The sequence below is a fragment of the Neophocaena asiaeorientalis genome, unplaced genomic scaffold, assembly GCF_003031525.2.
Source record: "Neophocaena asiaeorientalis asiaeorientalis breed wild unplaced genomic scaffold, Neophocaena_asiaeorientalis_V1.1 scaffold327, whole genome shotgun sequence".
Lineage (NCBI taxonomy): Eukaryota > Metazoa > Chordata > Mammalia > Artiodactyla > Phocoenidae > Neophocaena > Neophocaena asiaeorientalis.
The window spans coordinates 5,769,278-5,795,484 of NW_020174560.1; the positions used below are offsets into that span (position 1 = coordinate 5,769,278).

The 26,207-nt window shown below is 34.3% G+C and overlaps 1 protein-coding gene across 1 annotated transcript in view; it reads left to right on the forward strand.

The window, feature by feature from the left end:
- MED13 (mediator complex subunit 13) overlaps positions 1-26,207 on the forward strand; it is a 113,505-nt gene that overhangs the window by 60,265 nt on the left and 27,033 nt on the right. The window contains exons 11-18 of the mRNA XM_024757546.1: positions 9,934-10,147; positions 11,147-11,228; positions 13,233-13,354; positions 15,509-15,599; positions 15,732-15,946; positions 16,228-16,424; positions 17,151-18,067; positions 25,372-25,533. Coding sequence (XP_024613314.1) covers positions 9,934-10,147; positions 11,147-11,228; positions 13,233-13,354; positions 15,509-15,599; positions 15,732-15,946; positions 16,228-16,424; positions 17,151-18,067; positions 25,372-25,533 — 2,000 coding nt within the window. The remainder of the gene's footprint in view (positions 1-9,933; positions 10,148-11,146; positions 11,229-13,232; positions 13,355-15,508; positions 15,600-15,731; positions 15,947-16,227; positions 16,425-17,150; positions 18,068-25,371; positions 25,534-26,207) is intronic.

The following is a 26,207-nucleotide window of genomic DNA, read 5'->3' on the forward strand; positions in this document are numbered from 1 at the left end:
CTATTATAATTTAAGGGTGGAAATGATGTAGGTTCTTAATAGTAGGACTCCAGAATGGTTTCAGGGTAGGATTTACAATAATAAATCCTTTGAGTATTAATTTTGCATAATTTCTTTACTGTGTTTTTTCCTCAGGGGACCTCTTTATTATGAAATATTTTAGTCACAGAAAAGTGGAGAAAATAATAACATTTATCCATCAACAAACTTAAGAATTTTACATACAGTTAGAACCCCTGTGTACTATTTTTCTTCCTCCATTCTTCCTTCCACTGTTCTGAATTTGGTATTTATCATTTCTATACATGTTTTTATTCATGTAGCTCTAGTTAATTCATTTTACTTGCTCTCTAGTATTTCTTTGTTATGAATATGCCATAATTTATCTACTCTCTTGAGATGGACATGTTGGTTATTTTCAATTTTTCACAAAGGATGTAGCAGTGAACTTTTTTGTACACATTTCCTTGTATACTTATATATATAAGAATTCCTCTAGGGAATACAGCAAAAAGTGGAATTGCTGGGCCATGGGGTATGTCGATATTCAACATGAAGGGTTGTTGCCAAGTTACTCTCCAAACCATACTAGTTTACACCCTCATCAACCAGCAGAGTATGGGAATAGCTGTTCTACATTTTCCTCAGTACTTGGTATTATGAGACTTTGAATTTGGCTAATCTGCTGCATGCAGAATGGCCTATTATTGTCTTACTATGTTTTAGATTCCTAGTGAGGTTAAGCATCACTAAAAGTGTTTACAGGCCTGTATATCTTATGTTTTAGTCTATTTTCATTTCTTTTTTTTTCCTGATTTATTCTTTTCATATTCTGGTTATTAATCTTATATTAATTATATGTGCCTCGGATATCATTTTTAGTCCATTTTTTTTCTTTTCTTTTCTTTTCCTCCTAATTATTCTTTGTATATTCTGGCTATCAATTTTGTATTAGTTATATGTGCTACAGATATCTTCCTCTGTTCTCTGGTTTGCCGCCTTTGTCCACAATGTGTATGACATACTTTAGGGCAGAAATAGGGGTTTTTTCAGGTCTCCCTTTACTTTCTGTGTTGTTCTGATTATATTTATTATCTGTCCCACAAGCTTTTTTATCTATAGTGGGTTTTTAAAAAAATTTTTACTGGAGTATTAGTTTACAATGTTGTGTTAGTTTCAGGTGTAAAGCAAAGTGAATCAGTTACAGTGTTTTTTTAAAGGTGAAAGTCAACCAACCATTATATTCATTTTACCGTTATATTCATTAAAACTGTCTACCTATTTATTAATGCAAGGCCAAGTAGTTTGCAAAGATTACATTTCCTTCTCTATCAGTCTCTCAAACTTTTAGGGTCTTTAGCTTAGAATGTTGAAATTTTGCAAGAATATGTGTGTACATAGTAGTCTTTTATTCAGTCCTTGTACTGAACTTTTGAGGAAGGCTGGTTCAATTTGAAGTCTTTTTTGTCCCGTCACTGGGAAGTTTCTCTTTTCTTGGAAAATATCTCCATTTTTTTCCCCCATTCTCTGCAGAACTTCTAGAATGAATTCAGATGTTGAACTTCGGTATTTTCTTTCATTTTTCCATCTTTTTTTCCTGAGGGGATTCCTCAACTTCTAGCCCTTTTCTTAAAGTCTTAATATTTGTTTCTCATGTTTTTTTAATTTCTAAGCTTTTTTTTATAAAAACAACCCCTTGTTTAATGTCCTGTAACTTTTTTTCCTTTACAATTACTTTATTTGAGTCTTTTTCTTTACTGATTCTCATATTTCTTCTTACTGTTTGAGCTTACACATTTTAGAATGAGGGAATGAATAGATGAGCTGATTGGAAATTTTGTGTATAAAGGCAGAGCCTTGTTGATTGGCAGGACTTAACTCACTCAACAAATATTTTAGAATGAACTGTGTATCAGTTCCAGAAACTTTGCTTTATGGTAATGGGGTAGGGGATGTTTAGGAGGGGAGACCTTGTACCTAAACTTCCAGGATGAAAAGGATCTTGTGCCTTCACCAGGTAGTTTATTCATTTTTCTTAGAAAAGGAACCCTTTCAGGACTGGGGGGCAGGGGCAGGGGAATAAATCAGGAGTTTGGGATTAACGTATACACGCTACTATATATAAAATAGATAAACAACAAGGACCTGCTGTATAGCACAGGGAACTATATTACAATATCTTGTAATAACCTATAATGGAAAAGAATCTGAAAAAGAATATATATATATACACACACAAAACAGAATCACTTTGCTGTACACCTGAAACACACAACATTGTAAATAAACTATACTTCGATTTTTTAAAAGGTTATAAAAAAATAGGAACACTTTGTTTCTCGTTTTTCAGCTTTTTTTCATTTCTGTCTAGAGATGTAAGTCCAGATTTTCTCTGGTTTTTAGGCAGTTTGGCTCTCCTGTTGTTTATATAGTTTGCCCTTAGCCCCTTCTTGCATATTGTAAGCCATGAACTTTCTCTGCTGTGTTTCCTTGATTTTGAGGTTCCCTGAAACTAAGTAAAATTCCTGATCTATTTATAGCTTCTTTCTCATTTTCCCTACTTTTAGAGATGTATTTTCTTTTAAAATTTCTTGGTTATTATTTTAGTAGACAAACCCATGTGCTTCATCTAGCACTTTGAATCTTAAAAGCATTCTAGTATGACTTTTTTTTAATTAAAATTAATCTGGACTTGAAATTGAGGGACTTCAGAATATCCTTATGATCATGGAAGATGACTAACTTAGTTAATAAATTAGTCAGCAGATTTCTTGAAAGCAAATGATGTCTTGGAAACAAGGCTTAAAAGGTCTTAATCTGTGCTGGATGTAATATAAAAATCCAAGCTAACTTCAACTCTTGCCTGAAACTGTTGGTCTCCTTGATTCTATACTTCTCTTTATGTAGTCTCTTTACAGCAGTCAGAGTGATCATTGTAAGTTAAATATAATGTTACTCATTTGCTTAAAACTCTTCATATTTAGAATAAAATCCATACTTCTGCCCTCATCTGTAAGGTTCTGCACAATCTCCTGCATACCTAGTTCTTTACTTGTTTTTACTGCTCTCCTGTTTGCTTCCTGATTTAACCACACCAGCTTTCTTGCTATTCCTTCAAAAAAGTTAAGGTCATTCTTCATGGCCTTTAGAATTGCATTACGGGGTGGGGGGAATACCTCGCCCCTTACTGTTCAGTTGGACTCAAAAGTTACCTTCTCAGGAGGTATTTCCTTGACCACAGTACCTAAACTGTGACCTCTCTTTAATCCCCAAGTCACAACGTATCCTGTGTACTGCTTTCATTTTCTCCATATATATAGTTAGCTGAAATTATATATTTGTTAATGGTCTCTTCCCTATTAGAATGTAAGCTCTATGAGGGCAAGGACTTGGTCTTGTGCACTGCTGTGTTATTCCAACTTACATGCACGCACACGCGCACGCCTTCCCAGAACAATCCTAGGCACATAGACATTCAGCAAATGTTGGATGAATGAAATGACAATATGGACCTAGATTACTTTATGATTTTAAAACATTTCTTTCTAGGTGTTATATTTTCTTATTTAATGTATGTAAAAATGTAGTGATGTAAATATTTTCAGTTTTAAGAACTTTAAGAGTGAGTTTTTATGGACATATTATATTCATTGGGTTTAAGAATTCTAGCCATAACTTTACTTAGTGTATTGGCTGCTTGTGTGCATGAGCAACTGTAAGTGAAATGAAGGTCTCTTAGAGGTTAATACAGCTTAACCTTAAGAGTCGGTTCTAAAAGTACTTCGGCATTTTTCTCATTGAATAAGAATGAGAAAGAAGTATAGTGTATGCTGAGTAGAATGGTTCTGGGTCATGATTATGTAAATTAAGAAAAATACATGCCTCTACCTGTTCCTGGTCACCATCTTTTTCTGCCTTATAAAAAGAAGACATAAAAGATTGAATAGAGGTTTTTTAAAGTTGAATATGAATACAGTTTTGGTTATGCTAGTTACTAAAATGTGTGTTGTGTCACAAATTACTTGTAGATAGAATCCTTATTTTCGTATTGTAATACTAGATTAGGATAGGGTAGATATCACAGAAGGTCAACCATCAGAGTCCTCGCTGCTATATGAACTGAGAAATATTTGTGGAATACACCTGTTTTATACTTGGTAGGTTAGAAGTTTTGGTCTTGCGTTTTAATCATCTAGATGATTTTATTTTATCTTCCTGAAGTTACTGGCAGTAGTTCTCAATTGGTTTCTCTCAGTTTCTGGCCGCTTCCCACCCCCCCCACCCTCAGGTGACATTTGGCAATGACTAGAGACATTTTGGTTGTCACAGCTGGGTGTGTGCTACTGACATCTGGTAGGTAGAGGCCAGGGATGCTGCTAAATATCTTACAGTGTATAGGACTGTCCCCCACAACAAGGAATTTTCCAGCCCAAAATGTTAGTAATGTTGAGGTGCCTTAATGTTACAAATAACTTACTCTAGAGTTCAAGTTTCTGTTAAAAGTTATTAAATTAGATATGCCAAACATGTTTAATGATTAAGTTTCACTAGGGAGCTCTCTCCCATACTGCTTTAGTCTCCCCAAACCACAGTAAAATACCTGGCATGGTCTTCAGTGTTCGTGTTATGCTAAAACAAAAGTTATTTTTTCTCATAGTTAAAAAGATCGTGTTGGAATAGCTTATTAATTCAAGTACCTGCTCTTAATATTACTTGAGATGGGATATCATGTGAGGGTCAGTCATCTCCCTGTAGCAAGTTGGCAAAGCCAGTTGACAAAGTCAGATGATGTCCCTTGTCATTAAAAAGAAATTCTAAGAATTACTATTACGCTTTCTTAATGTCATTTAAACAATCTTAAATTCTTTGTAGAAGCATTCTGTATTTTTAAAGATATAATATGATCAAACATATTTCTGGTAATAAGAATAATCCATTCAAAAACCTGGTTTGTTTTATATAAAAAAATTTGGGAATTTGTGTTACCCAGTCATTGTAAATTTTATTATCTTTTTCCATGCTTTGAGTTTTGAAAATGTTTTAAAATAATATAGCAGTTAATTTTAATGAGGTTAATTAGAGGGTTGTTGCAACTTCTATATTCTTTATCCTTTCTTAGGAAGATTATCTTTCTTTTTTAATTCATACTCCTCAAAGATGCACTTTTTCAGTTTGAATAAAACTGAAATTTCTATAATATACAAGATACTGTAAGGCACTGTTGGGGTATAAAGTAAATTTGGGTCCTGGCCCTAAATGAAATTGTAGTCTAATGGAAAATAGCATTAAATTCTCTGACACAGCTATATATATAAGATATAGTAGGGATGCAGAGCCAGAGTGGAGAATAATTCCATTTATGGAGATCAGAAGCTTTATGTAGTTTTGTATGGATAGATTATAGGGTGCTGCTTAGTGGTTTGGTGTGTTATGGTGAGAAATGAGACCTAAAGAGTGGGGCAGGGTTATATAATGGAGTGGCAAAATATTATTTATAAGGTGATACAGGGGCCTCATTAGGAAATTAGAAAGACATGGTAGGGATGGAGGGATTTTATAGATGTGGAGTAGACTAAAGAACTTTATGGCCAATTAGATATATAATGCAGAGGGACAAGAATGCATCAGTAGAAATTTAAAAATGGTTTCTTTATAGTAGTTGACTTCTACAGATGTGTGCCTTTTTAGAAAATTATGGAGGAGAAATTTAGACCTTTGTTTTATTTATGTTAAGTGACAACTCAGTTTCCATTTGGCATAAATGAATGAAGTTTTCCATTGATTGGTATTAAGGGGTGGGCACTAGGCTTTCATAATAGGTAGATAAAAAGAGGTACTCTTTTTCAGTTTTAGATGGTGGTGGCTGCTTAACTAGCGTAGAGAAATTACTTCATCATTTCTAAGCATTTCCTTTATTCTTAGACTTCATGTGCAGCAGTCGATGCCAGATTTTTTAGCAACTACTTTAAAGCAAAATTCCTTTTCTAATTTGTTAGAATTTATTTGGAGGGCAGAGAGAGGTTGAGGCTGGAGCATAGCATATCTCCCACACAAGATATACACATCTGTGGCAAATACCTTTATTTTCTTTTTGCTTCTAATTATTTTTAGTTTCTTTATTAGTTAATGATAACATCTACTTTAGAATAGTGGCTGAAGACCTTGTAAGTTTTAAAGAAAGCAAAATTTCTGCCAAGAAACATTACAGTTGTTTTTAAATATATTTTTTCAAGGGTCTAGCACTTAGTTTTAGTAGAATTTGTGCCAGCCGTAAACAGTCTGTAACTCTTGATTCAGAAGGAACCTTTCTAAACCCTGAACAAAGAACTGTACTTGAGCATAGTTCTTATTATGTCTTGTTCAGTATAAAAAATACATCATGATATCTTAACCGTAATACCCCTCAATAGAATTAGCTCTTACGTTGTATATAATATGTATATACCAGATTTTTATTGTATGTATCTAGTTATATAATGCATTATTTGATCTCTAAAAGATAGTTTCTAATTTTTGTTTCATAGAAAGAAGTCTATGATGAAATAAACTTGTTTTGATTTTGTATTCTAAATCTTTTAAGATTTTTTTTAAGTCTTCCTTATTTGATATCTTATTTTAATGCAATAAAGCTATACTTTTGACAGCTAGCTTGACTCAGTTTAAGGATTGGTTATGAATATTGGAGATGGTACTGGAAAAGTTACTACTAAAATTTTTTTGAGATTTATTGAATTCATTTCTTCATTAACATTTCCTGAACTGTAGCTTATCTCCTGTAATTGCCAGTTCTAAAATATTGTCACACCTTGTCTAGAAGAATTTTTATTGAATAAAGACATAAAAGCATAGGCCATGTTAAATTCTCTACAAGTACATTTTAGGATAGTATATGTAACTGTCACAGTGAGAGGAAGGAAATATAGTTAATGAATAATATAAAAGTAATTTCAGTTTGCTGTGGGCATTGCAAAGCTTCCTGTTCATGGCTGTACCTAATCATTCTTTTCCAGTTTGTCTGTATTTAGCTTTGTATTTGATTGAAACTATATCTGTAGTTAACTATTTGGCTATATGTGAAAGTTCCTTTTAGAAAAGGAGAGGTGTGTTGTTCCTATTCACAAAAAGTGTATGTATACTATATAATTGGAGAGTGAAGAAATGCTAACTTGAGTTTTTAATCTGGCATCCTTAAAAAAATAGCAATTTTAATTTCTATTTTTATCAGTTTTAAATACAGAAGGATGTGTAATGTAAATAATTTATATTTTTAATTTATTGTGACGATACTCTTGATATTATTGACTTCATTTAAATTCTTTGCATATCCCACTGTCTGTGAGAACCATTCAATAAAATAACAAAAAGTTGTCTTTAGGTATTGCATTTGATTTACTCATTTTTATTCCTAGTAGAGCCCTGTGCAGTAGGATTTTTCCTTTTAATGTTACTGCCTACTAGCTTAACAACTACTTGCATAAAGAGTGTGGCAGTTTTTATGCTTCTGCTAGAGGACAACTTAATATGAAAAACAGTTGTTTTATTCACCTCAACATAGAGTAGTCTTTCAGCTTAGTGACTGGGGGTGAGGGGGGTAGGTTCTTATACTTTTAGCCTATGAATAGTTATGTGAATTGGCATACTTAAAATCTTTCCAGCCCTAACTCTGCCACCATGTGACCATTTCTTTCAACATAATTTTCATATCAAAGAGAGCACACCCTCTGGTTCCTATTTTCATGATGTTATTTTAAGTATTAAATAAGAAAATATATGTCAAAATATATGGAAATGCTATTTTGAAAAGAGTCACATTGATATCTGATAGACAATTCAGGAAACATTTAGGGTCTAATATGGTGAGGTACAAAGCTGCTTCTAAGAAATAAATGCTTATTCATTTATAGACCAGAACTATTCTAACAGGTAATTGTAGAATATAGCCCATTGACAGTTATGTTAGCACTATGTTCCTATGGAAGAAAGTTTTTGTAGACTTGGCATTTTAGTTTGGGGATAAATCTGAGGCACATTGAAATAACAGTGACATATATCATATTTGATAGCATGTTTAGAAAATGTCAGTTATTCTTTTGATGACCTCTGTTTCAACCTTAGTTTATAGGGTATAGAGTGCTTCTAGTGCTGGACATTGGTGAATAGATTAACAAGATACGATATCTCTGTCATTCAAAGAATTTATAAACTAGCAAATACCTTTATTGATTCCAAACCTTACTTCTCTTATGATTGTTTTGTCCTGATACTCAGGACAGAAAAGTAGCGGCAGCAGTATCACTTCCTAACGAATAAAGATGATTTATTTCAAACTACAACATACTGTATTTTAGAATTATTAATGCAAACACAGTATCTCAATCCTGTGTGGCTTTTAGATTTCATGTATTAATTTAGCAGGTATTTATTGAGCACCTATTATGTGCCAGGCACTCTTCTAGGCATTTGGGATAGTTCAGTAAACAAAGTTAAGATCCCTGACATTTAGAGGCTTATAGTCTAGTGGGAGTGACAGACAACCATGAACATAAGCAAATTATATAGTATATTAAGAGATAAATGCTATGGAGGGAAAAACAGAGCCTGGTAAGTGAGATCAGTGTTGAGGCAGTGGGCATATTGCAATTTTAAATAAGATCTCGTAGATAAGGTGACATTTAAAGACTTGAAGTGAGGGAGTTGGCCATGCAGATATTTGGAGGAAGAATGTTCCAGACAGAGAACAGCCAGAAGTGTGTCTGACCTGTTTGAGGAATATCAAGGAAGACCTTGGAAGAAGAGTAAGAGAGGGAGGAGTAGAATAATAGAAGATGAAGTTGGAGGGGAAAAGAGGAGACTGATCATGGAAAGCTTTGGTAGGATATAAGGACTTTGTTTTTTACTCAGGGTAAAATAGTCATTGCAGGATTTTGAGCATTATCTGACTAGAAGCCTGGCTGTCATTATTATGGCAGCATGGGAATCTCAGCTTTGCAAACCATAGAGAACATGAATTTGGGAGTCTAAAAGTGTCATACACAAACCAGAAATGAATCATTTCTCTATTCCCACTCACCAAGCACCTTGGTCTTCAGAGATGTAGAAGCCCTGATGATTTCCAGGGTTCTGTGGTGCAGATCTGCTTCTTTTGTCTTCCCTCTCTAAGCCGTAGATTTCACCTTTCTTTGGTCTCTTTCCAGTAGTTCATCTTTTTAACTTCAGTGTTGTCTTCTCGCCTGTTCTGTTGTCCTTTGTCATTTTATTGGATATTTTAGGAGAGTATAAACATATATTTATCATTCACCATGTGGAACCAAAAAACTAATAATTGATTTTCCAACGTGATTAGTAAAAAACGTCTGAGATACTTGTGCCGAAACTGTTTGACGCTGTAAAACGTTTTGCTGGATTTATGGTAATAATGTTATTTTTATGAAACACAAGTCATGCTCTTAAGCTTTTTAAACTTAAAATATATCCACTCATGGCAGTAGGAAAAGGATAATCACTTTCATTGTATAAAGGTATAAATTGTATAAAAGTAGTGTCTCGCTGTATAGCCACATTTTGAGAGTTTCTGTGCTGGAACAGTTTAGATTTGAATCCCTTTCAAGTGAATGGATTTGGACAAGTTAATGCAATTGAGGACTTGGGAACAGAGTGGATAACCAAAAGACAGCACATTCTGGTGGAAAGACTATGAGACCAGGATTTTAGCTCCATTTCTCTATTGCTAAATTTGATACTTCAGTAAATCACATAACCTTTCTATGCCTCAGTTTTTTCATTTGTAAAATGAAGGATTGAAAATTAGATCATCTTTAAATAATTCTTTTTTTAAATAATTCTAAAAAGTTTATGCTACTTAAGTCATTTTGGAAATTTGTTATACTTTTATGGAGAATATAATTAATTTTCTATTTTTATTTTTTTATGCAGGTTAATGGTGCAATGTAAGAAACCTTTAAAAGTTTCTGATGAATTAGTGCAGCAATATCAAATTAAAAATCAGTATCTTTCAGCAGTAGCATCTGATTCAGAACAAGAACCTAAAATTGATCCATATGCATTTGTTGAAGGAGATGAGGAATTCCTTTTTCCTGATAAGAAAGATAGACAAAATAATGAGAGAGAAGCTGGAAAAAAACACAAGGTAAGAGAAATCAAAGTACACCAGAGTGTCACTGATGATCTGTAGCTCTGCATATAGTACCACACTTGTATTTGGAAAAAAAAATTCATCATTTTAACTTAGAAAAACATTTTTAAAAAATAGGTAAATCAGGCACATTGTACACAATTTAAGAGCTTGTATGGGCTTGAAATTGTAGCTGGTCTCTGATAATGAAAAGATCTTTATTTTTGTAAAAGTTTTGAGGTTGGAGAAAGAGTGCATTAATTTCTGTTATATTGAAATCAGGACATTTAGGTAGACAAACTGTTTTGATTCTGAGTTAAACTATGCTGTAAGTGAATTACCAGTTTTCAAAATTGCAGTAAAATATACATCACTGAGTTTATAAAATACATGATATTTTGAATATGTGAATGAAGAACCTGTAGTGCCCCTGAAAGTAAAATGTTATGAGAATAAAGTGTGAGATGTACAAATACTTACTTGATTAAAAATTTAAAAATCAAATATTTGAGGATCTATTAAGGACAGAGAAATCTATTAAGATAACTCTGCTAGATAAGAATTTTGCTGTAAATACAAAATTGGAAATTGAAAGCTGTAAAATTGCAAAAAGGACCCAATAATATGTTTAATACAAAGAATTCATTTCACAAAGTTTTATTTAGCCTTACTGTGTGCCAGGTACTTGACATTTTGTTCTTCTGTAAATGTGGAAACAGTAGTATCTGGGAAGGCAGTAGGTATTGTAGAAAGAGCATGGACTTTGGGATTTGGCAGATTTAGGTTGAAATCCCAGCTCCACTACTTATCAGCTGTATTTCCTGGGTTATCTTTAGAACTATTTTTTGTCTGTAAAATGAGTGTACTACTTCCTTATCATGTAGTTTAGTTGTGAGAGTTATTGATGTCTGTACTACACCCAGCAGAATGCTTGATACATAGCTACTCAATAGTTGGTATATTTTATTATTGGTAAAATATGTATTTCAGTCTAATATGTAATACTGTATGCAGGTAGAAGATGTGCCATCTAGTGTAACAGTGTTATCACATGAAGAAGATGCTATGTCATTATTTAGTCCCTCTATCAAGCAAGGTAAAACTTTAATTTTCTTTTTTAAAATACTGCATTCCAGGATTGTTACTCCAAAGTAATCTGACATTGTTGGACTTTCAGTGTTCCTTTTTGCATAATTCATGTTTCATAGAAAGGGACCTATCTTAAAATGATGGATTCATTGTTTATCTTGTACTGGGAGAAGCAAGTTTAGGTGATAGAAATTCTGTTTTGAATTGTTGGAACTTCTTTCCTTTTTTTTTTTTTTTAAATTTTTATTTTTGGCTTCCTTGGGTCTTCCTTGCTGTGCATGGGTTTTTTCTAGTTGCGGTGAGTGGGGGCTACTCCTTGTTGCGGCGCATAGGTCTCTCACTGTAGTGGCTTCTCTGTTGTCAAGTACAGGCTCTAGGTGCTTGGGCTTCAGTAGTTGTGGCACGTGGGCTTAGTTGCTCTGCAGCATGTGGGATCTTCCCGGACCAGGGATTGAACCTGTGTCCCTTACATTGGCAGGCGGATTCTTAACCCCTGTGCCACTAGGGAAGTCCCTCCTTTTTTAACAAATAAAAATAATTTTCAGCTGTAAAATGAAGGGATAGGATAAGATCATCGCCTGAGATCTCTCTCAGATCTAAAAACTCAATTTATGAATTAGACTTTACTGTAATTTGGTTGTCCTTTTCTCCCCCTCTCCCCAAGTTAGAAGAACTGTTGCTGAGGTCATTAACTTAACAAATATTTATTGAGCACGTGTTATGTGTAGGCAGTGTTCTCGGCACTGGAGATACAGTGGTGAAGACTCCACTTTGAAAGTGTCTGACTTGTGCTACTTGTGAATAGAATAGAGAGACATGATATATTAGTTCTTTTACAAGATCTATTTAATTTTTGATGGAGGCAGAAGAAGTTGTCCTTTGGTATGTGTCTTTTAGGGGCAAAGTTTTGTTTTAGTATTTGGAATAAATAGAGAAGATCAGTCAGGCTCTGTGCAACCAAAAACAGGAATAAGAAAAAAAGTCCATCTGAATAAGGAAGAGATGGTCTTTCATGAAAGAAATTTAGTGGTCAGTGGTTCTAAGTAGCTTAAAGTGAGTTAACAATTTGGGTTTTTTAGCCTGTTTACCTACCCTAGGATATAGGAAATGTGTAATTGTCCCTGTGGTGTGGCTTTCTCAAAATGTGGACCATCTGCCACATTCTGGAGCATGTTTTGAGGTGAAACTGGGAAATCTTGGTTTTTAATAAATATCCTAGATGATTTTTACACACTCTAAAAATTTCAGAACTACTGCTTTAGTGAATCTTTAGGACAATGTGCAGAGGCACTTGGAAAGTGACTTTCACCTTTCTGAAAGGGAGGGCTATTTCAAGTTGTTTAACCATTCTGAGGATGCTTTGGAAGGTTTATACACCAAATTGCTTTTTTTTTTTTCTTTCTTGTATGGGAATGTAAGAGGAATTTAACTTTCATTTGTATTTTTATTTTTTCTAAAGTCATTTTTTTCACTAAAACTGGGGGGAAAATAAAAGGAAAATAAAATTTTAGAGCTGAAATGAAACTTAACTAAGAGGTACTTAAGTAAGTACTTAAGTGCCTGGCACTGGGCAAAAGTGCTTTATCTACATTCTATCACATTTAATTCTTGTCATACTGTTAGTGTTGGAGTTGGGATTCAAATTAATTGTCTGACTCAAGAGCCAGAGAATCTGTGCTTCCTTTATATTTCAGGAAGATAGAAAAATTAAATGTGTGTGTTTAATTCTGTTGTCCTGGTAGTGTTTATATTTTTATTTGACATATTATTAATGTAGATTACTTAGCTATGTTATGGATTACATAGCCTTTGGTGAGCTTCTTGGGGAAGGTATGACCATATATTTAAAAGTTTATTTCTATGAAAAAAAATGGCTAAATTTTAAACAAGTCACCATTTCTTACTGCATAACACCCTTATAAAGTTATATGTCTAGCTTAAATAAATAGAATAATACTCATTTGGTCAGTAGTAGAATTTTTGATTTTTTTTTTCTGGTTGACATATGTAGATGCTCCACGCCCTACTAGTCATGCCCGTCCTCCATCAACCAGTTTGATTTATGACTCAGACCTGGCTGTCTCTTATACTGACCTTGATAATCTTTTTAATTCTGATGAAGATGAACTGACAGTGAGTATCTTATTAATGATTACAATTATAATTTGTTTTCCTTGATTTTATATAAGTTTATTTTTCAGAAGTGATATGTGACTTGAATACTATGTTTTAGCCCTGAACAATAGGATATATTTTGGAAGAAAATTAATTGGTGTCCTTTTTTAACCTCATGTTTGAGCCTTCTTTGTTTTTTTTTCTGGCTGCACCGCCTGGCTTGCAGGATCCCGACCAGGGATTGAACCCGGGCCCTCGGCAGTGAAAGCACAGAGTCCTAACCACTGGACCGCCAGGGAATTCCCTGAGCATTCTTGATATAATGTCACCTATAAACTTTGAGGGGTTTTTTTCTTTATTTTTTTGTCTTTGAAGGACATGTATAATTAAGCTTAATTTGAGCTCTGCCATATGTTCTTTTTCTCCAGTCCCTAGGAAGCAGAATTATTACTATTACTTTAATAACTAGAATTATGACTTATAACATTATACCAGAACATATAAGATTTTTAGAAATTTCATGTAATGTCTGAAACATTTATATTAACATACTTCCAAACAAATAACCCAAAGAAAGTTTAGTATTGTTTTTTGTTTGTTTGTTTGTTTGTTTGTACTGCAGGTTATTAGTCATCAGTTTTATACACATCAGTGTATACATGTCAATCCCAATCGCCCAATTCAGCACACCACCACCCCCACCCCACCGCGGTTTTCCCCCCTTGGTGTCCATGTTTCTTCTCTACATCTGTGTCTCAGCTTCTGCCCTGCAAACCGGTTCATCTGTACCATTTTTCTAGGTTCCACATACAAGCATTAATATACGATATTTGTTTTTCTCTTTCTGACTTACTTCACTCTGTATGACAGTCTCTAGATGCATCCACGTCTCAACAAATGACTCAATTTCGAGGAAGCAGAATTATTAACCTAATCTTTGGTCCTCTAGTTTTAGAAATGACCGAAAAATTGACTCAATTAGAGAATAATAAGTAATTAACATTAAAGTTATATGCCTTGTCAATTTGTTAAGGAATACTACTTCTTCTGAATTTGTTTGGCTTCACAGCCATTATTATAAGACACCTACATACTATAATAATGAAAGAGGAAGAAAAAGTAATACTTAATCTTTAACACCCATTTGCAGGGAAAGGTGAAGATAAAAGAAATTAAAGCTTAAAATGAGATTCCCTAGAATGTCAAGTCTCTGGCAAATTAATGAATTGGGTGCTGCATTATAAAAGGGAAGTCCTTTTTCATCTGCATAAAGATAGCTTGGAAACTTCTATAGTACATTTGGTCTCTTCAATTAAGTGACATAAAGCAGATATCACTATACATAAACTTTTACTCCACATCCCGTAATATAGTATATTTTAGGTGAATATATCCCTGAATACTTTGATACTTTTGTACTTTCTCTCTCTACCATTCACATATCAGCAGTGGCTCTTCTGAGGTCACGGGTTGTAATCAGAGCTCAGTCTACATATCTAAGACAAGGTGGCTAATAGGAGACAAGGAACCAAGTTGTCAGCTCTAACAACACTGGTGACAGATTAGAGATTCTAAAACTTGTTTTGTTCAATGTATTAAAACTACCTTTAGTTAGGGATCCTATTGCTTTGTCGTATGAGATCTTTCTGAAGTTTTGCTTAGTTTTACCTGTTGTAGTGTTTTTGCAGGGCAAGAAGATTATTAAACAAGGTAAAAGTGTAAACAAGGATTTGGAGGGGTGATTGATTATATAGGAATCTTTAATGTCTTTTATTTAAAAGGACAAATGCTTTATGAGTATCTTTTACTAAGAGGCAATTCTGATGTTAATTATAAACCCTTATAGTAGGTTTTCTTACCTTTTTTTTTTTAATAGGTTTTAAGTAATAGGTTGTTCTATGTATTTTGAAAGTATTGGTCATTTTCTTGAAGGAACTTTTTCCTCTGTTATTTGGAGCATTATCAAATCAGTAGAAAAACGAATCTGGGTTATTGATTACCTAAAATGTGTTTTATGTCTTTAAATTATTTTGTATCTTTAAATTGTATCTCGTATATATTTGGCTCTAGCACAAATGGGCTCTACTTTCAAGTTACTCTGAATGATTACTGTCTTGATCACATTGGATTTAAATTTCAGAGCAATATGTGTGTGTGTGTGTTTTTTAATAGCCTGGATCTAAAAAATCGGCGAATGGATCAGATGATAAATCCAGCTGCAAGGAATCAAAGACAGGAAATCTGGACCCATTATCTTGCATAAGTAAGCTTCCCAAATCTGTGTTCCAGATAAATCTGCAAACTTAATGTCAACAAAGTTCTCCACCGCTTTGTTTTAAGCACAGAGTAACTTCTTTTTAGTCTTATGTTAAAATGTGTGTTTTATTAAATATAGGCACTGCAGATCTTCATAAAATGTATCCTACACCACCATCATTGGAACAACATATTATGGGATTTTCCCCAATGAATATGAATAATAAAGAATATGGTAGTATGGATACAACACCTGGAGGAACTGTTCTAGAAGGAAATAGTTCTAGTATAGGAGCACAGTTCAAAATTGAGGTTGATGAAGGATTCTGTAGCCCAAAACCTTCTGAAATTAAAGTAAGTATTTTATTTTTCTAGAAAAATAATTCACTTCCTATATTTTTGTATAGAATTAGTTTATTGCTAGATTCAAAAATCCTTTCTTAGTGATTCTAATTTTGTTATTAACAAATTTGAATTATGGTGACACTATTAAGAATGCATTTAAGAAAAGAGTAGGATTACATTTACATTGTATTATTTTGTTTAAAGACAGGAAAAAAGGGCTAGAGTCAGTTTGTTGTTATTTTTTTCCCTTGGAAAATAAGATGCTAAAAGTCATGATCTTTATATTGTAGGATTTTTCTTATGTCTATAAGCCTGAAAATTGTCAAGTTCTAGTGGGATGTTCCATGTTTGCACCTCTAAAAACTCTACCAAGCCAGTGTCTGCCTACTATCAAATTGCCAGAAGAGTGTGTTTACCGTCAGAGTTGGACTGTTGGAAAATTGGAATTGCTTCCTTCAGGGCCTACAATGCCATTCATCAAAGAGGGGTATGATTTAAATGTATAGTATTGGTATAGTATATGAATGCTTATATAGCTTTAATTTTTTTCGTAGAAGCACCTAGTATGTTGGTACCTGGAAAAAAGATACTGGTTTTTGAAAGTTCTAAAAATCATTTTCTGATTAATAGCTTATAATGGTGTTTGCTCGGTATGGTTAAAGTATTGGAACACTTAAGACCAATAAACTTTGTCTTTGGAAGCACCTTTTATTTTGGTCTGAAATCCTAATCACTCTCATTTGTACATTTGCCATATTTCACACACGTTTTATATTTAAGTATCTCTGAAATTGGGGTGTCTTATAATTTGTAACATCTTAGAATTGCCATTGTCCTTTTTTTACACATAAATATCTCTAAAATTGGGTTTGTTTTTTTTTTAAACAGTGGCATCTTAGAATCAATGAAATATGGGTATTTATAGTACAAGAAATATATAGATAGTAATTGTGGATGTCTAGGTGTGGAAGAGTGTATACAAATTTTATTTATAATGGAACTAGTTAGTTGGGTCTCACCCCACAACAATCACCTAGAGTGGATGTACTAACCAAAAATACATTTTAATTGTACTTGTAATTTTTGCACTAATCGTATTTTTGCAATTTTTGGTGTTATTGAAAAACATTTGGGACATTTTTAGTTGTATTTCACATTACTAATATGTTCGTTTATGCATGTTTTTGATTCTCTTTTGCCCTGGTGACACTAGTGATGGAAGTACTCTGGATCAAGAATATGGCCCTGCTTATACACCTCAAACTCATGCTTCTTTTGGGATGCCTCCTAGCAGTGCACCTCCTAGTAACAGTGGAGCAGGAATTCTTCCTTCTCCATCTACCCCTAGGTTTCCAACTCCAAGGACTCCAAGGACTCCAAGGACTCCTCGTGGAGCTGGTGGACCAGCTAGTGCTCAAGGTTCAGTCAAATATGAAAATTCAGACTTATATTCACCAGCTTCCACCCCATCCACGTGCAGACCCCTTAATTCTGTTGAACCTGCAACTGTTCCTTCCATCCCTGAAGCACACAGTCTTTATGTAAACCTCATTCTTTCAGAATCAGTTATGAATTTGTTTAAAGACTGTAACTTTGATAGTTGCTGTATCTGTGTCTGCAACATGAATATCAAGGGTGCCGATGTTGGAGTTTACATTCCAGATCCAACGCAGGAAGCACAGTATAGGTGTACCTGTGGCTTCAGTGCTGTCATGAACAGAAAATTTGGAAACAATTCAGGATTATTTCTTGAAGATGAACTAGATATCATAGGACGCAACACAGAATGTGGCAAAGAAGCAGAAAAACGTTTTGAAGCTCTCAGGGCTACTTCTGCTGAACATGTTAATGGAGGACTAAAGGAATCTGAAAAATTGCCTGATGAGTTGATATTATTGCTACAAGATCAGTGCACTAATTTATTTTCACCTTTTGGAGCTGCAGACCAAGATCCTTTTCCCAAAATTGGTGTAACTAACAACTGGGTACGTGTTGAAGAGCGGGACTGTTGCAATGACTGCTACCTTGCATTAGAACATGGGCGTCAGTTCATGGATAACATGTCAGGAGGAAAAGTTGATGAAGCACTTGTGAAAAGTTCATGCTTACACCCCTGGTCCAAAAGAAATGGTAAGTATGCTAATGGAATAATTTTTCTCTTTATTTTCCTTTAGTTGTATGACTTTTCTTTCTTAGGAAAAGGTATTAAAGGCAGTTTCCCATGTACCTGACAGAGACACTTAAATTTGGACTTAAAACTCCTTTAAGAATGATATTTTTAGGGCTTCCCTGGTGGCGCAGTGGTTGAGAGTCCGCCTGCCGATGCAGGGGACATGGGTTCGTGACCTGGTCCAGGAAGATCCCACACGCCGCGCAGCGGCTGGGCCTGTGAGCCATGGCCGCTGAGCCTGCACATCCGGAGCCTGTGTTCCGCAACAGGAGGCCACAGCAGTGAGAGGCCCTCGTACCGCCAAAAAAAAAAAAAAGAATGATATTTTTAAAGGGAGAATTTCCTAGCCGTTTAATTTCACCAACAGAAGTATGGTTATTAGAGGTCTGTAATTATGTACTTGAGTAGGACTATAAAAGGTACTTTGCACATGTCAATTAGCAGAAAATTACTAGTTGATTTATTCAACATTCTATCACTCATTATTTATTGAGCAACTAGTATGTGCCAGGCACTGTTCTTTTACAAAGTACAGTATTAAAACAAACATATTTCCTGCCCTTTTTGAGCTTGTAATTCTCAAAATAACAAAATAAACAAAAAAATAAGTAATTATATGATATCAGATAGCGACAAGTGCTTTGAAGGAAAAGCAGGGTAAAGGAGTGGAAAAAGACAAGAATATGCTACTTTAGATGTATGTTTAGAGAAGATATTACTGAGGGACAGCATTTGAGCAAAGACCTACATAGAGTAGGGGAATGTGAGCTGTGTGGCTGAGAGAAGAGTGTTTTCAGGTAGTGCAAAGACTGTGAGGGAGTAGTGTGCCTAATATGTTTGAGAAACAGTAAGGAGGCACTGTTGCTGGAATGAATTGAGTGATGGGGAGACTGTTAGGAGTTGGAAGGCTAAGAGATGGCCGAGCACCAAAATCATGTAGGGTCTTACATACCATGTAAGTAAGGCCTTTATAGTTTATCCTAAGAGTTACGGGAAGCTGTAGGACAGTTTTGAGCAGAGAAGTAACATGATCCTTTTACTGTTTATTTTTTTAAAAGATCACTCTAGCTGTTGTGCTGTGGGTGGTGAAGGTGAGAGTAGAAGCAGATAGATCAGTTAGGAGGCGGTTACAGTAGTTCAGGTGAAAGATGACAGTACCTTAGACAAGATTGGAAGCAATAGAGATATGAGTAGTAGGTTCTAGGCATATTTGGGAAATAGAACCTACAGGATTTGCTGATATAAGAAAAGATGAGGCATCAGTGATAGCTTGAGCGAATAGATGAATGATGGTGCTAATTGTAGAGGAGGGGAACAACTGGGGGAGAAGGTCAAGTACTTATTTGGAGAAACGAATTTTAAATTCGGAGGAGTAGTTGGGGCTAGAGATTAAAAAATGTTGTGTGTGAGTTATCAGTATTTTAAGCTATGGAGATGGATGAAAAAACTTAGAGAGTGACTCTAGATAGAGAAGTCCAAGGATGGAACTGACATTTAGAGATGGGGGAGAAGAGGAGGATCCAGGATAGGCAACAAAGGAGGTAGGAAGAAAACCAAGAGAGTGTGTTGTGCTGGTAGCTAAGTATAGGAAATGTTTGAAGAAGGAGAGAAATGTCATCCATGTCAAATACTTGTGTGTAGCTATAAAGATCTAATGAGTTAATACATATGAGCTGCTTAACACAATCCTTGGCACATAGTAAGTACTGAATTTATATAAGCTGCCATTATTAAAGTCATCATTTAGGGTTTTTTTTCAGGCATAGCCACTGGGAAACATATTTCTAAAAAGATGTTTCAGTATACCACTCATTAACTTTTTCCTAACTTTTGGTAATTATGCAGAAAGTTAGCCTTCTCAGAATGTGGTTTTTGTTAAGAATTTTTGTTCTTAGGTGATATATGCCATTTAATAACTTTTATTTGGTTCCTTATGTCATTTGCTAATCCAGCCATTTTTGGACACATGTGCAAAACAATGTGCTTGGTGTTCTGGGAGATATGAAGATATCCTATATTTAAGTTGCTTGTAGACTACTTGGAGAACTAAAACTGTAATACAGGGTTGAAGTAAAAATACTCTGAATGCCCACTGACAGGAGAATGGATAATAATTATGATAGTACAGATAGAATGTTACATAAGCTCTGAAAATGAGTAAAACTCTTGTAACAGATGAATCTTGGTAAAAGTTTTGAGGGGAGGGAGAGGGAACAAGTCCCAGAAGATTGTATATAGTGAGATATTTTTTCATAAAGTTCTAAAACAGACAAAACTAAATGTATTTTCTAGATACACATAAAATTCAGGATGGTGGTTAATTCTTAAAAGCTGAGGGATAGGATAGGGAGATGCACTTAATAAGATTGAGTAATCTACTTCTTGGGCAGTGAGATCATAGTTGTTCATAATATTATTAAGAAAATTTGTGAATAAGATAAGGCTATGCATGGACCAGTGGTTACATTTTGTTCATGATAATAGTTCGATGATTCATCAAACTCACTATACTCAAGGATCAAATTTTTAAAGAAAAAGGTATAAATAAATGTCATATAGATTTTCAAAGAAAGGGCAGGATTATTTTCAGCCATAGATAGTAGTTAAGAACATAGGCTGTGGAACAGACTACTTGGGTTTGAAACATGGCTCCATCACTATATACTATGACCTTGGGCAAGTTATTTAACCTCTGTCTCAGTTTCTTGAGATAGTGTCAATAATAGTATTTACCTCAGTGTTAGAGGATCGAATGAACTAATACATATAAAACAGACCAGTGCCTGGCACAAAGTACTCAAATATTACCAGTAGTAACAGTAGTAGTAATAGCAGCAGCAGTAGCATTAGTGGTATTCTGTTTATTTTTATTATTATTATTTGTTTTTAAGATCCAGCTCATCTTGAAAGTTGTCACAAGAAAAAATAAATTTTGCAACTGTGTATGATGATGGATGTTAACTGGACTTACTGTGGTGATCATTTTACAGTATATACAAATAACAAATCATCACTTCTTACACCTAAAACTAATATAAGTTATGTCAATTATACCTCAAAAAAAATCCAACTTATTTGCCAAGTAATAGAAAATATTGAGTTGTTAACCTTGTGTGCATTTTTTCTATAACAATAAAGATTGATGTAAACAGATTACTCTGCTGCCATAAAGATGAATTTCATCCTAAGAATTTATATTGAGAAAATAATTCAAAACAAAAAAATATCTTTATATTTCAGTTTAAAACTTCAACATTAAAATAAATAATGCTGCAAAACCTAAATGGGCAGTATTGGAATACTTTCTCATTCAGTTATAACAGCTTCATAAAATAGTATCAAACTCCTGTATTAGGACCTTTGCCCTGATTGTTTCCTCTGCCTGGGACACTGTTCTTCCAAGTATTTACATGGATAACTCTCTTGCCTTTTTAAATTTTGTCAGAAGTCATCTTCTCCATCCTGCTCCTTTTTTTTTTTTTTCCCGTAGTGTTTGCTTATTACTTTCTAATATACTGTATAATTTATTGATTAATTATCTCTCCATTAAGTTCAGCCTATGCAAGTTCTGTTTAAGAGAAAGGGTTTTTGTCTATTTTGTTTGTTTGTTGATATGTCCAAGTACCTAGAACGGTGCCTGGCATATAGATGCCCAAGGTGTTGAAATATTTGTTTGAAGGAATTAAAAGTCTACAAATTGTAGTTTGTATAATTTAGTGGTAATGTTTATTTTTCTCAAGATAGAAAAAGCTTTGTTCCAATTATAAAAAATACATACTTGCTGAAAAGAAAGTTAAGTATCTAAACAATACAGAAAAGTAGAAGTAAAAATTGCCCCCAATTTTTGCCCATCCCCATCATTACACCACTCCATGATCACTCATTTTTAAGCAACTTTATTGACATACCATACAATTCATTTAAAGTGTACAATTGAATGGTTTTTAGTATTCACAGAGTTGTGTAGCCATCACCACAATCAATTTTAGAACATTTTCATCATCCGCAAAAGGAATCCCATGTTTATTAGCAATCACTCCCCATTTTCCTCCAACCACTCCCTCCCAGCACTAGGCAACCACCAGTGTACTTTCTGTCTCTATAGATTTGCCTCTTTTGTACATTTCATATAAATAAAGTCATATCCTATATGGTCTTTTGTGACTGACTTCTTTTTCTTAGAATAATGTTTTCAAGATTTATCCATGTTGTAGCATGTGTTAGTACTTCACTTGTTTTTATTGCCAAATAATATTCCATTTATGAGCTTCCCACATTTTATTTACCCATTCGTCTGTTCATGGACATTTGGACTGTTTCCACTCTTTGGCTGATACGAATAATGGTACTATGAACATATGTGTACCAGTTTTTGTGTAAACATACGTTTATATTACTCTTAGGTGGACTTGATAACTCTGTTTTACGTTTTGAGGAACTGCAAGACTACTTTCTAAAGCAGTGCACCATTTTACATTCCCATCAGCAATGTGTGAGGGTTCCACTTTTTCCATATCCTAATTAACACTTGTCCTTGTGTGTTTTATTATTATTATAATCATCTTATTGGGTTGTGAAGTATTATCTCATTGTGGTTTTGATTTGCATTTCCCTAATAACTAATGAAGTTGAGCATCATTTCATGTGCTTACTGCCCATTTCTCTTTCCTCTTTGGAGAAATGTCTTTTCAGATACTTTGCCCATTTTTAAATTAGGTTTTTTGTCTTTTCATTATTGAGTTATAAGTGTTCTTTATATCTTCTGGATTTACAAGTTCCTTATCAGATTATGATTTGCACATACTTTCTCCTGTTCTCTGGGTTGTCTTTTCACTTTCTTGATGGTATCATTTGAAGCAGAAAAGTTGATGTTCAGTGTATTATTCTATTTTGTTGTTTGTACTTTTGGTTTCATATCTAAAAAGGCTTTACCTAATAAGTCATGAAGATTTATATGTTATTTTCTAAGAGTTTTAGCACTTATATTTAGCTCTATAATCCATTCTTTTTTTTTTGGTTGTTTAGTCTTTGTTTCATAACCATAAACTTAACTCTGCAATTCAGCTAAACTTGGAGGGGAATAAGGAAAATATGGAACCCAAAGAAGTGCAATGAGAGCACAAAGATTATAGTATATTTTGAGCAGATGGGGATGAAGGGGTGCTCTCCTGAGCTACAGAAGGAACTTATATTTAGCTCTATATTTAGCACTTATATTTAGCTCTATAATCCATTCTGAATTAACTTTTGTATATAACATAAGGAAGGGGTTCCATATTCATTCCTTTGCATGTGGATATCCAATTGTCCTAGAACCATTTGTTAAAAAGATTATCTTTCCCCATTAAATTGTCTTGGCACCTTTGTCAAAAATCAGTTGACTGTAGGGCTTCCCTGGTGGCGCAGTGGTTGAGAGTCCGCCTGCCGATGCAGGGGACACCGGTTTCTGCCCCGGTCAGGGAAGATCCCACGTGTCGCGGAGCAGCTGGGCCTGTGAGCCATGGCCACTGAGCCTGTGCGTCCGGAGCCTGTGCTCCGCAATGGGAGAGGCCACAGCAGTGAGAGGCCCGCGTACCGCAAAAAAAATCAGTTGACAATAAATGTGAAGTTTTATTTCTGGATGTTTACTTCTATTGATCTATCTATCTGTCCTTCACGATCACTCTTAAAAATCATTATATATTCTAAAAACCATTGCTTTCCACCAGATCTCAGTATAGAGACCTGGCACTTGTCATAATATACAATTACATTATCTTTCATGCATTCTCCTGCACAAGATTGTAAGATCCCTGAAGACATGAATAAGAATTTATTTACACAGTATTCCCAGCAGCTAGCATAATTCCTGACCCATAGTAGGTCTTCATTAAATATATATTTTTTTAAGAATGAAAGAGTATCTATGGGAATCTCTCTGAATTAAAATCAAACTGTAGTTTCCTGAGCTTCACTCAGATCAGAATTTCTCAGGGTAAGCTCTGTGTATATGTTTTTTAAAAGTTCCCCATTTGATTATGATAAACAACCTTAGCCAATGACAACTTTTTCTAGATTTTATGTAAATAGTCACATATGAATACACATAGTTCTGTTTGTGTAAAATTATCTTCCATACTTTTAAAACCTGTTTTTTAATTTATTAGTGTATTAGTCATTAGTCCATTTCAAATAGCTCTGTTATCACTTTTAATGACTAGTATTCTATTATGTATTTAATAGTTTATTTAAACATAATAATTATTAAGCAGTATATCTGAAATTAAATTACTTCTGATTCTGTACACTATTTAGATATAGGGAATTAAAACAAGAAATAAATTAGGCAATAATAATAATGAATTAAAATTGAATGATTTAACATAACAGAGTGCTCAAACAGGTTTAATGATACAGCGGAACCATAATGGAGGGACAGATTACTTATATCAGTAATATTTCATGGTTTTTTAAAAAGCCATTTGACATTTAAGAGCGACACCCTCCATATCCATCCTGATAGTTGGTCAGAAATGTAGGTCATAATAATTTGATACTCTGTAAATCTATTACGTCTAGGTTAATAAAATATCTTTGGATATTATAACACTTTTTAGCAGTATGAACAAGTTTATCTGTTACTGTACAAGTTGTATACTTCAGAGTTGTTACATACAGTCTACTATTTTTCACAAGTTAAGCTTTAATCATTGTAACCAGTTTTGTCCATCTGGTCATTTTACCAAAGTGGTGGTAATGAAGGTGCATAATTTATAACCCATTTCTGTGTGAGGCAAAGTTCTTTCTAGTAAGATACCTATAAGCACCAAAAACAACCAAAATAGGGACTTCCCTGGCGGTCCAGTGGTTAAGACTCTGCGCTTCCACTATAGGGGGCACGGGTTTGATGCCTGGTAGGGGAACTAAGATCCTGCATGCCGAGCTGCACAGTCTAAATAAATAAATAGATAAAACAACCAAAATAAATGCAAAAAGGAAGACATTTATTTGATTAATTTATAAATTGATCAATGAGCTAATGAATGACTTTTTATGAAGACGAGTTACAATAACTTTTATTGTCTCTTCTTGGTTCTAAATACCTAGAAAAATCATTTCTACAGATCATTTTAGATACAACTTACTATAGTTCTCTACACAAGCAGATGCTTAATCTTGGTGATGAAGAGCTAAACTTCCCTAGATGTCTTGTTATCATAAAAATTTTTGTGTTGACAACAGCAATTCTTATTCTTTTTTCTTTTTTTTTTTTTAATGGTTGTAGATGTGAGTATGCAGTGCTCACAAGATATACTTCGAATGCTTCTATCTCTTCAGCCAGTTCTTCAGGATGCTATTCAGAAAAAAAGAACAGTAAGGCCTTGGGGGGTTCAAGGTCCTCTCACTTGGCAACAATTTCATAAAATGGCTGGCCGAGGCTCTTATGGTAAGTAATTTATAGTAATGTGTATTGACTTATTTTATATCATTTCTCAGTTTCTTTGCCCAACTTTAATAAGCACATTTATCTTTAAATATTTCAGTGGCATATGCTTGACTTAAGGCCAGTGTGGTCAATCTTAGCCTTCCTTACTTTGAACGTTTTCAACATTCACTTTACTGGGTTCTCCAATCCCACTTCAGAAAGAACAGCTTGTTTTTACATATTTTACTGACCAGTAAGATTTTATGTGAAGAAAGAATCATACTGCCAAATAAAGGCTGAAACACTAGTTTTCTTGTAAGTTTACTATTTTACAAAATTTAATGAAAAATGGGGTAAAAAAGAGAGGGTAATACTAGTGATAAAAGGCCCCAAGGTCTTCATTTAAAAAAAAAGGAACAAAGACAAATTTGCCAGTTGTGACAAAGTAACGAATACTCTCAATATGGTAAACAGTAGATTTATGGTCAACTGTAATGGAAGGAACATTCAAAATGCTTGAACTATCTGTTGAAGATTATCTCTGGGGGAAAAAACCCAGAAAAGATTGGGAACTTCCCTGGTGGTGCAGTGGTTAAGAATCCGCCTGCCAATGCAGCGGACACGGGTTTGATCCTTGGTCCGGGAAGATCCCACGTGCTGCGGAGCAACTAAGCCCATGCGCCACAACTACTGAG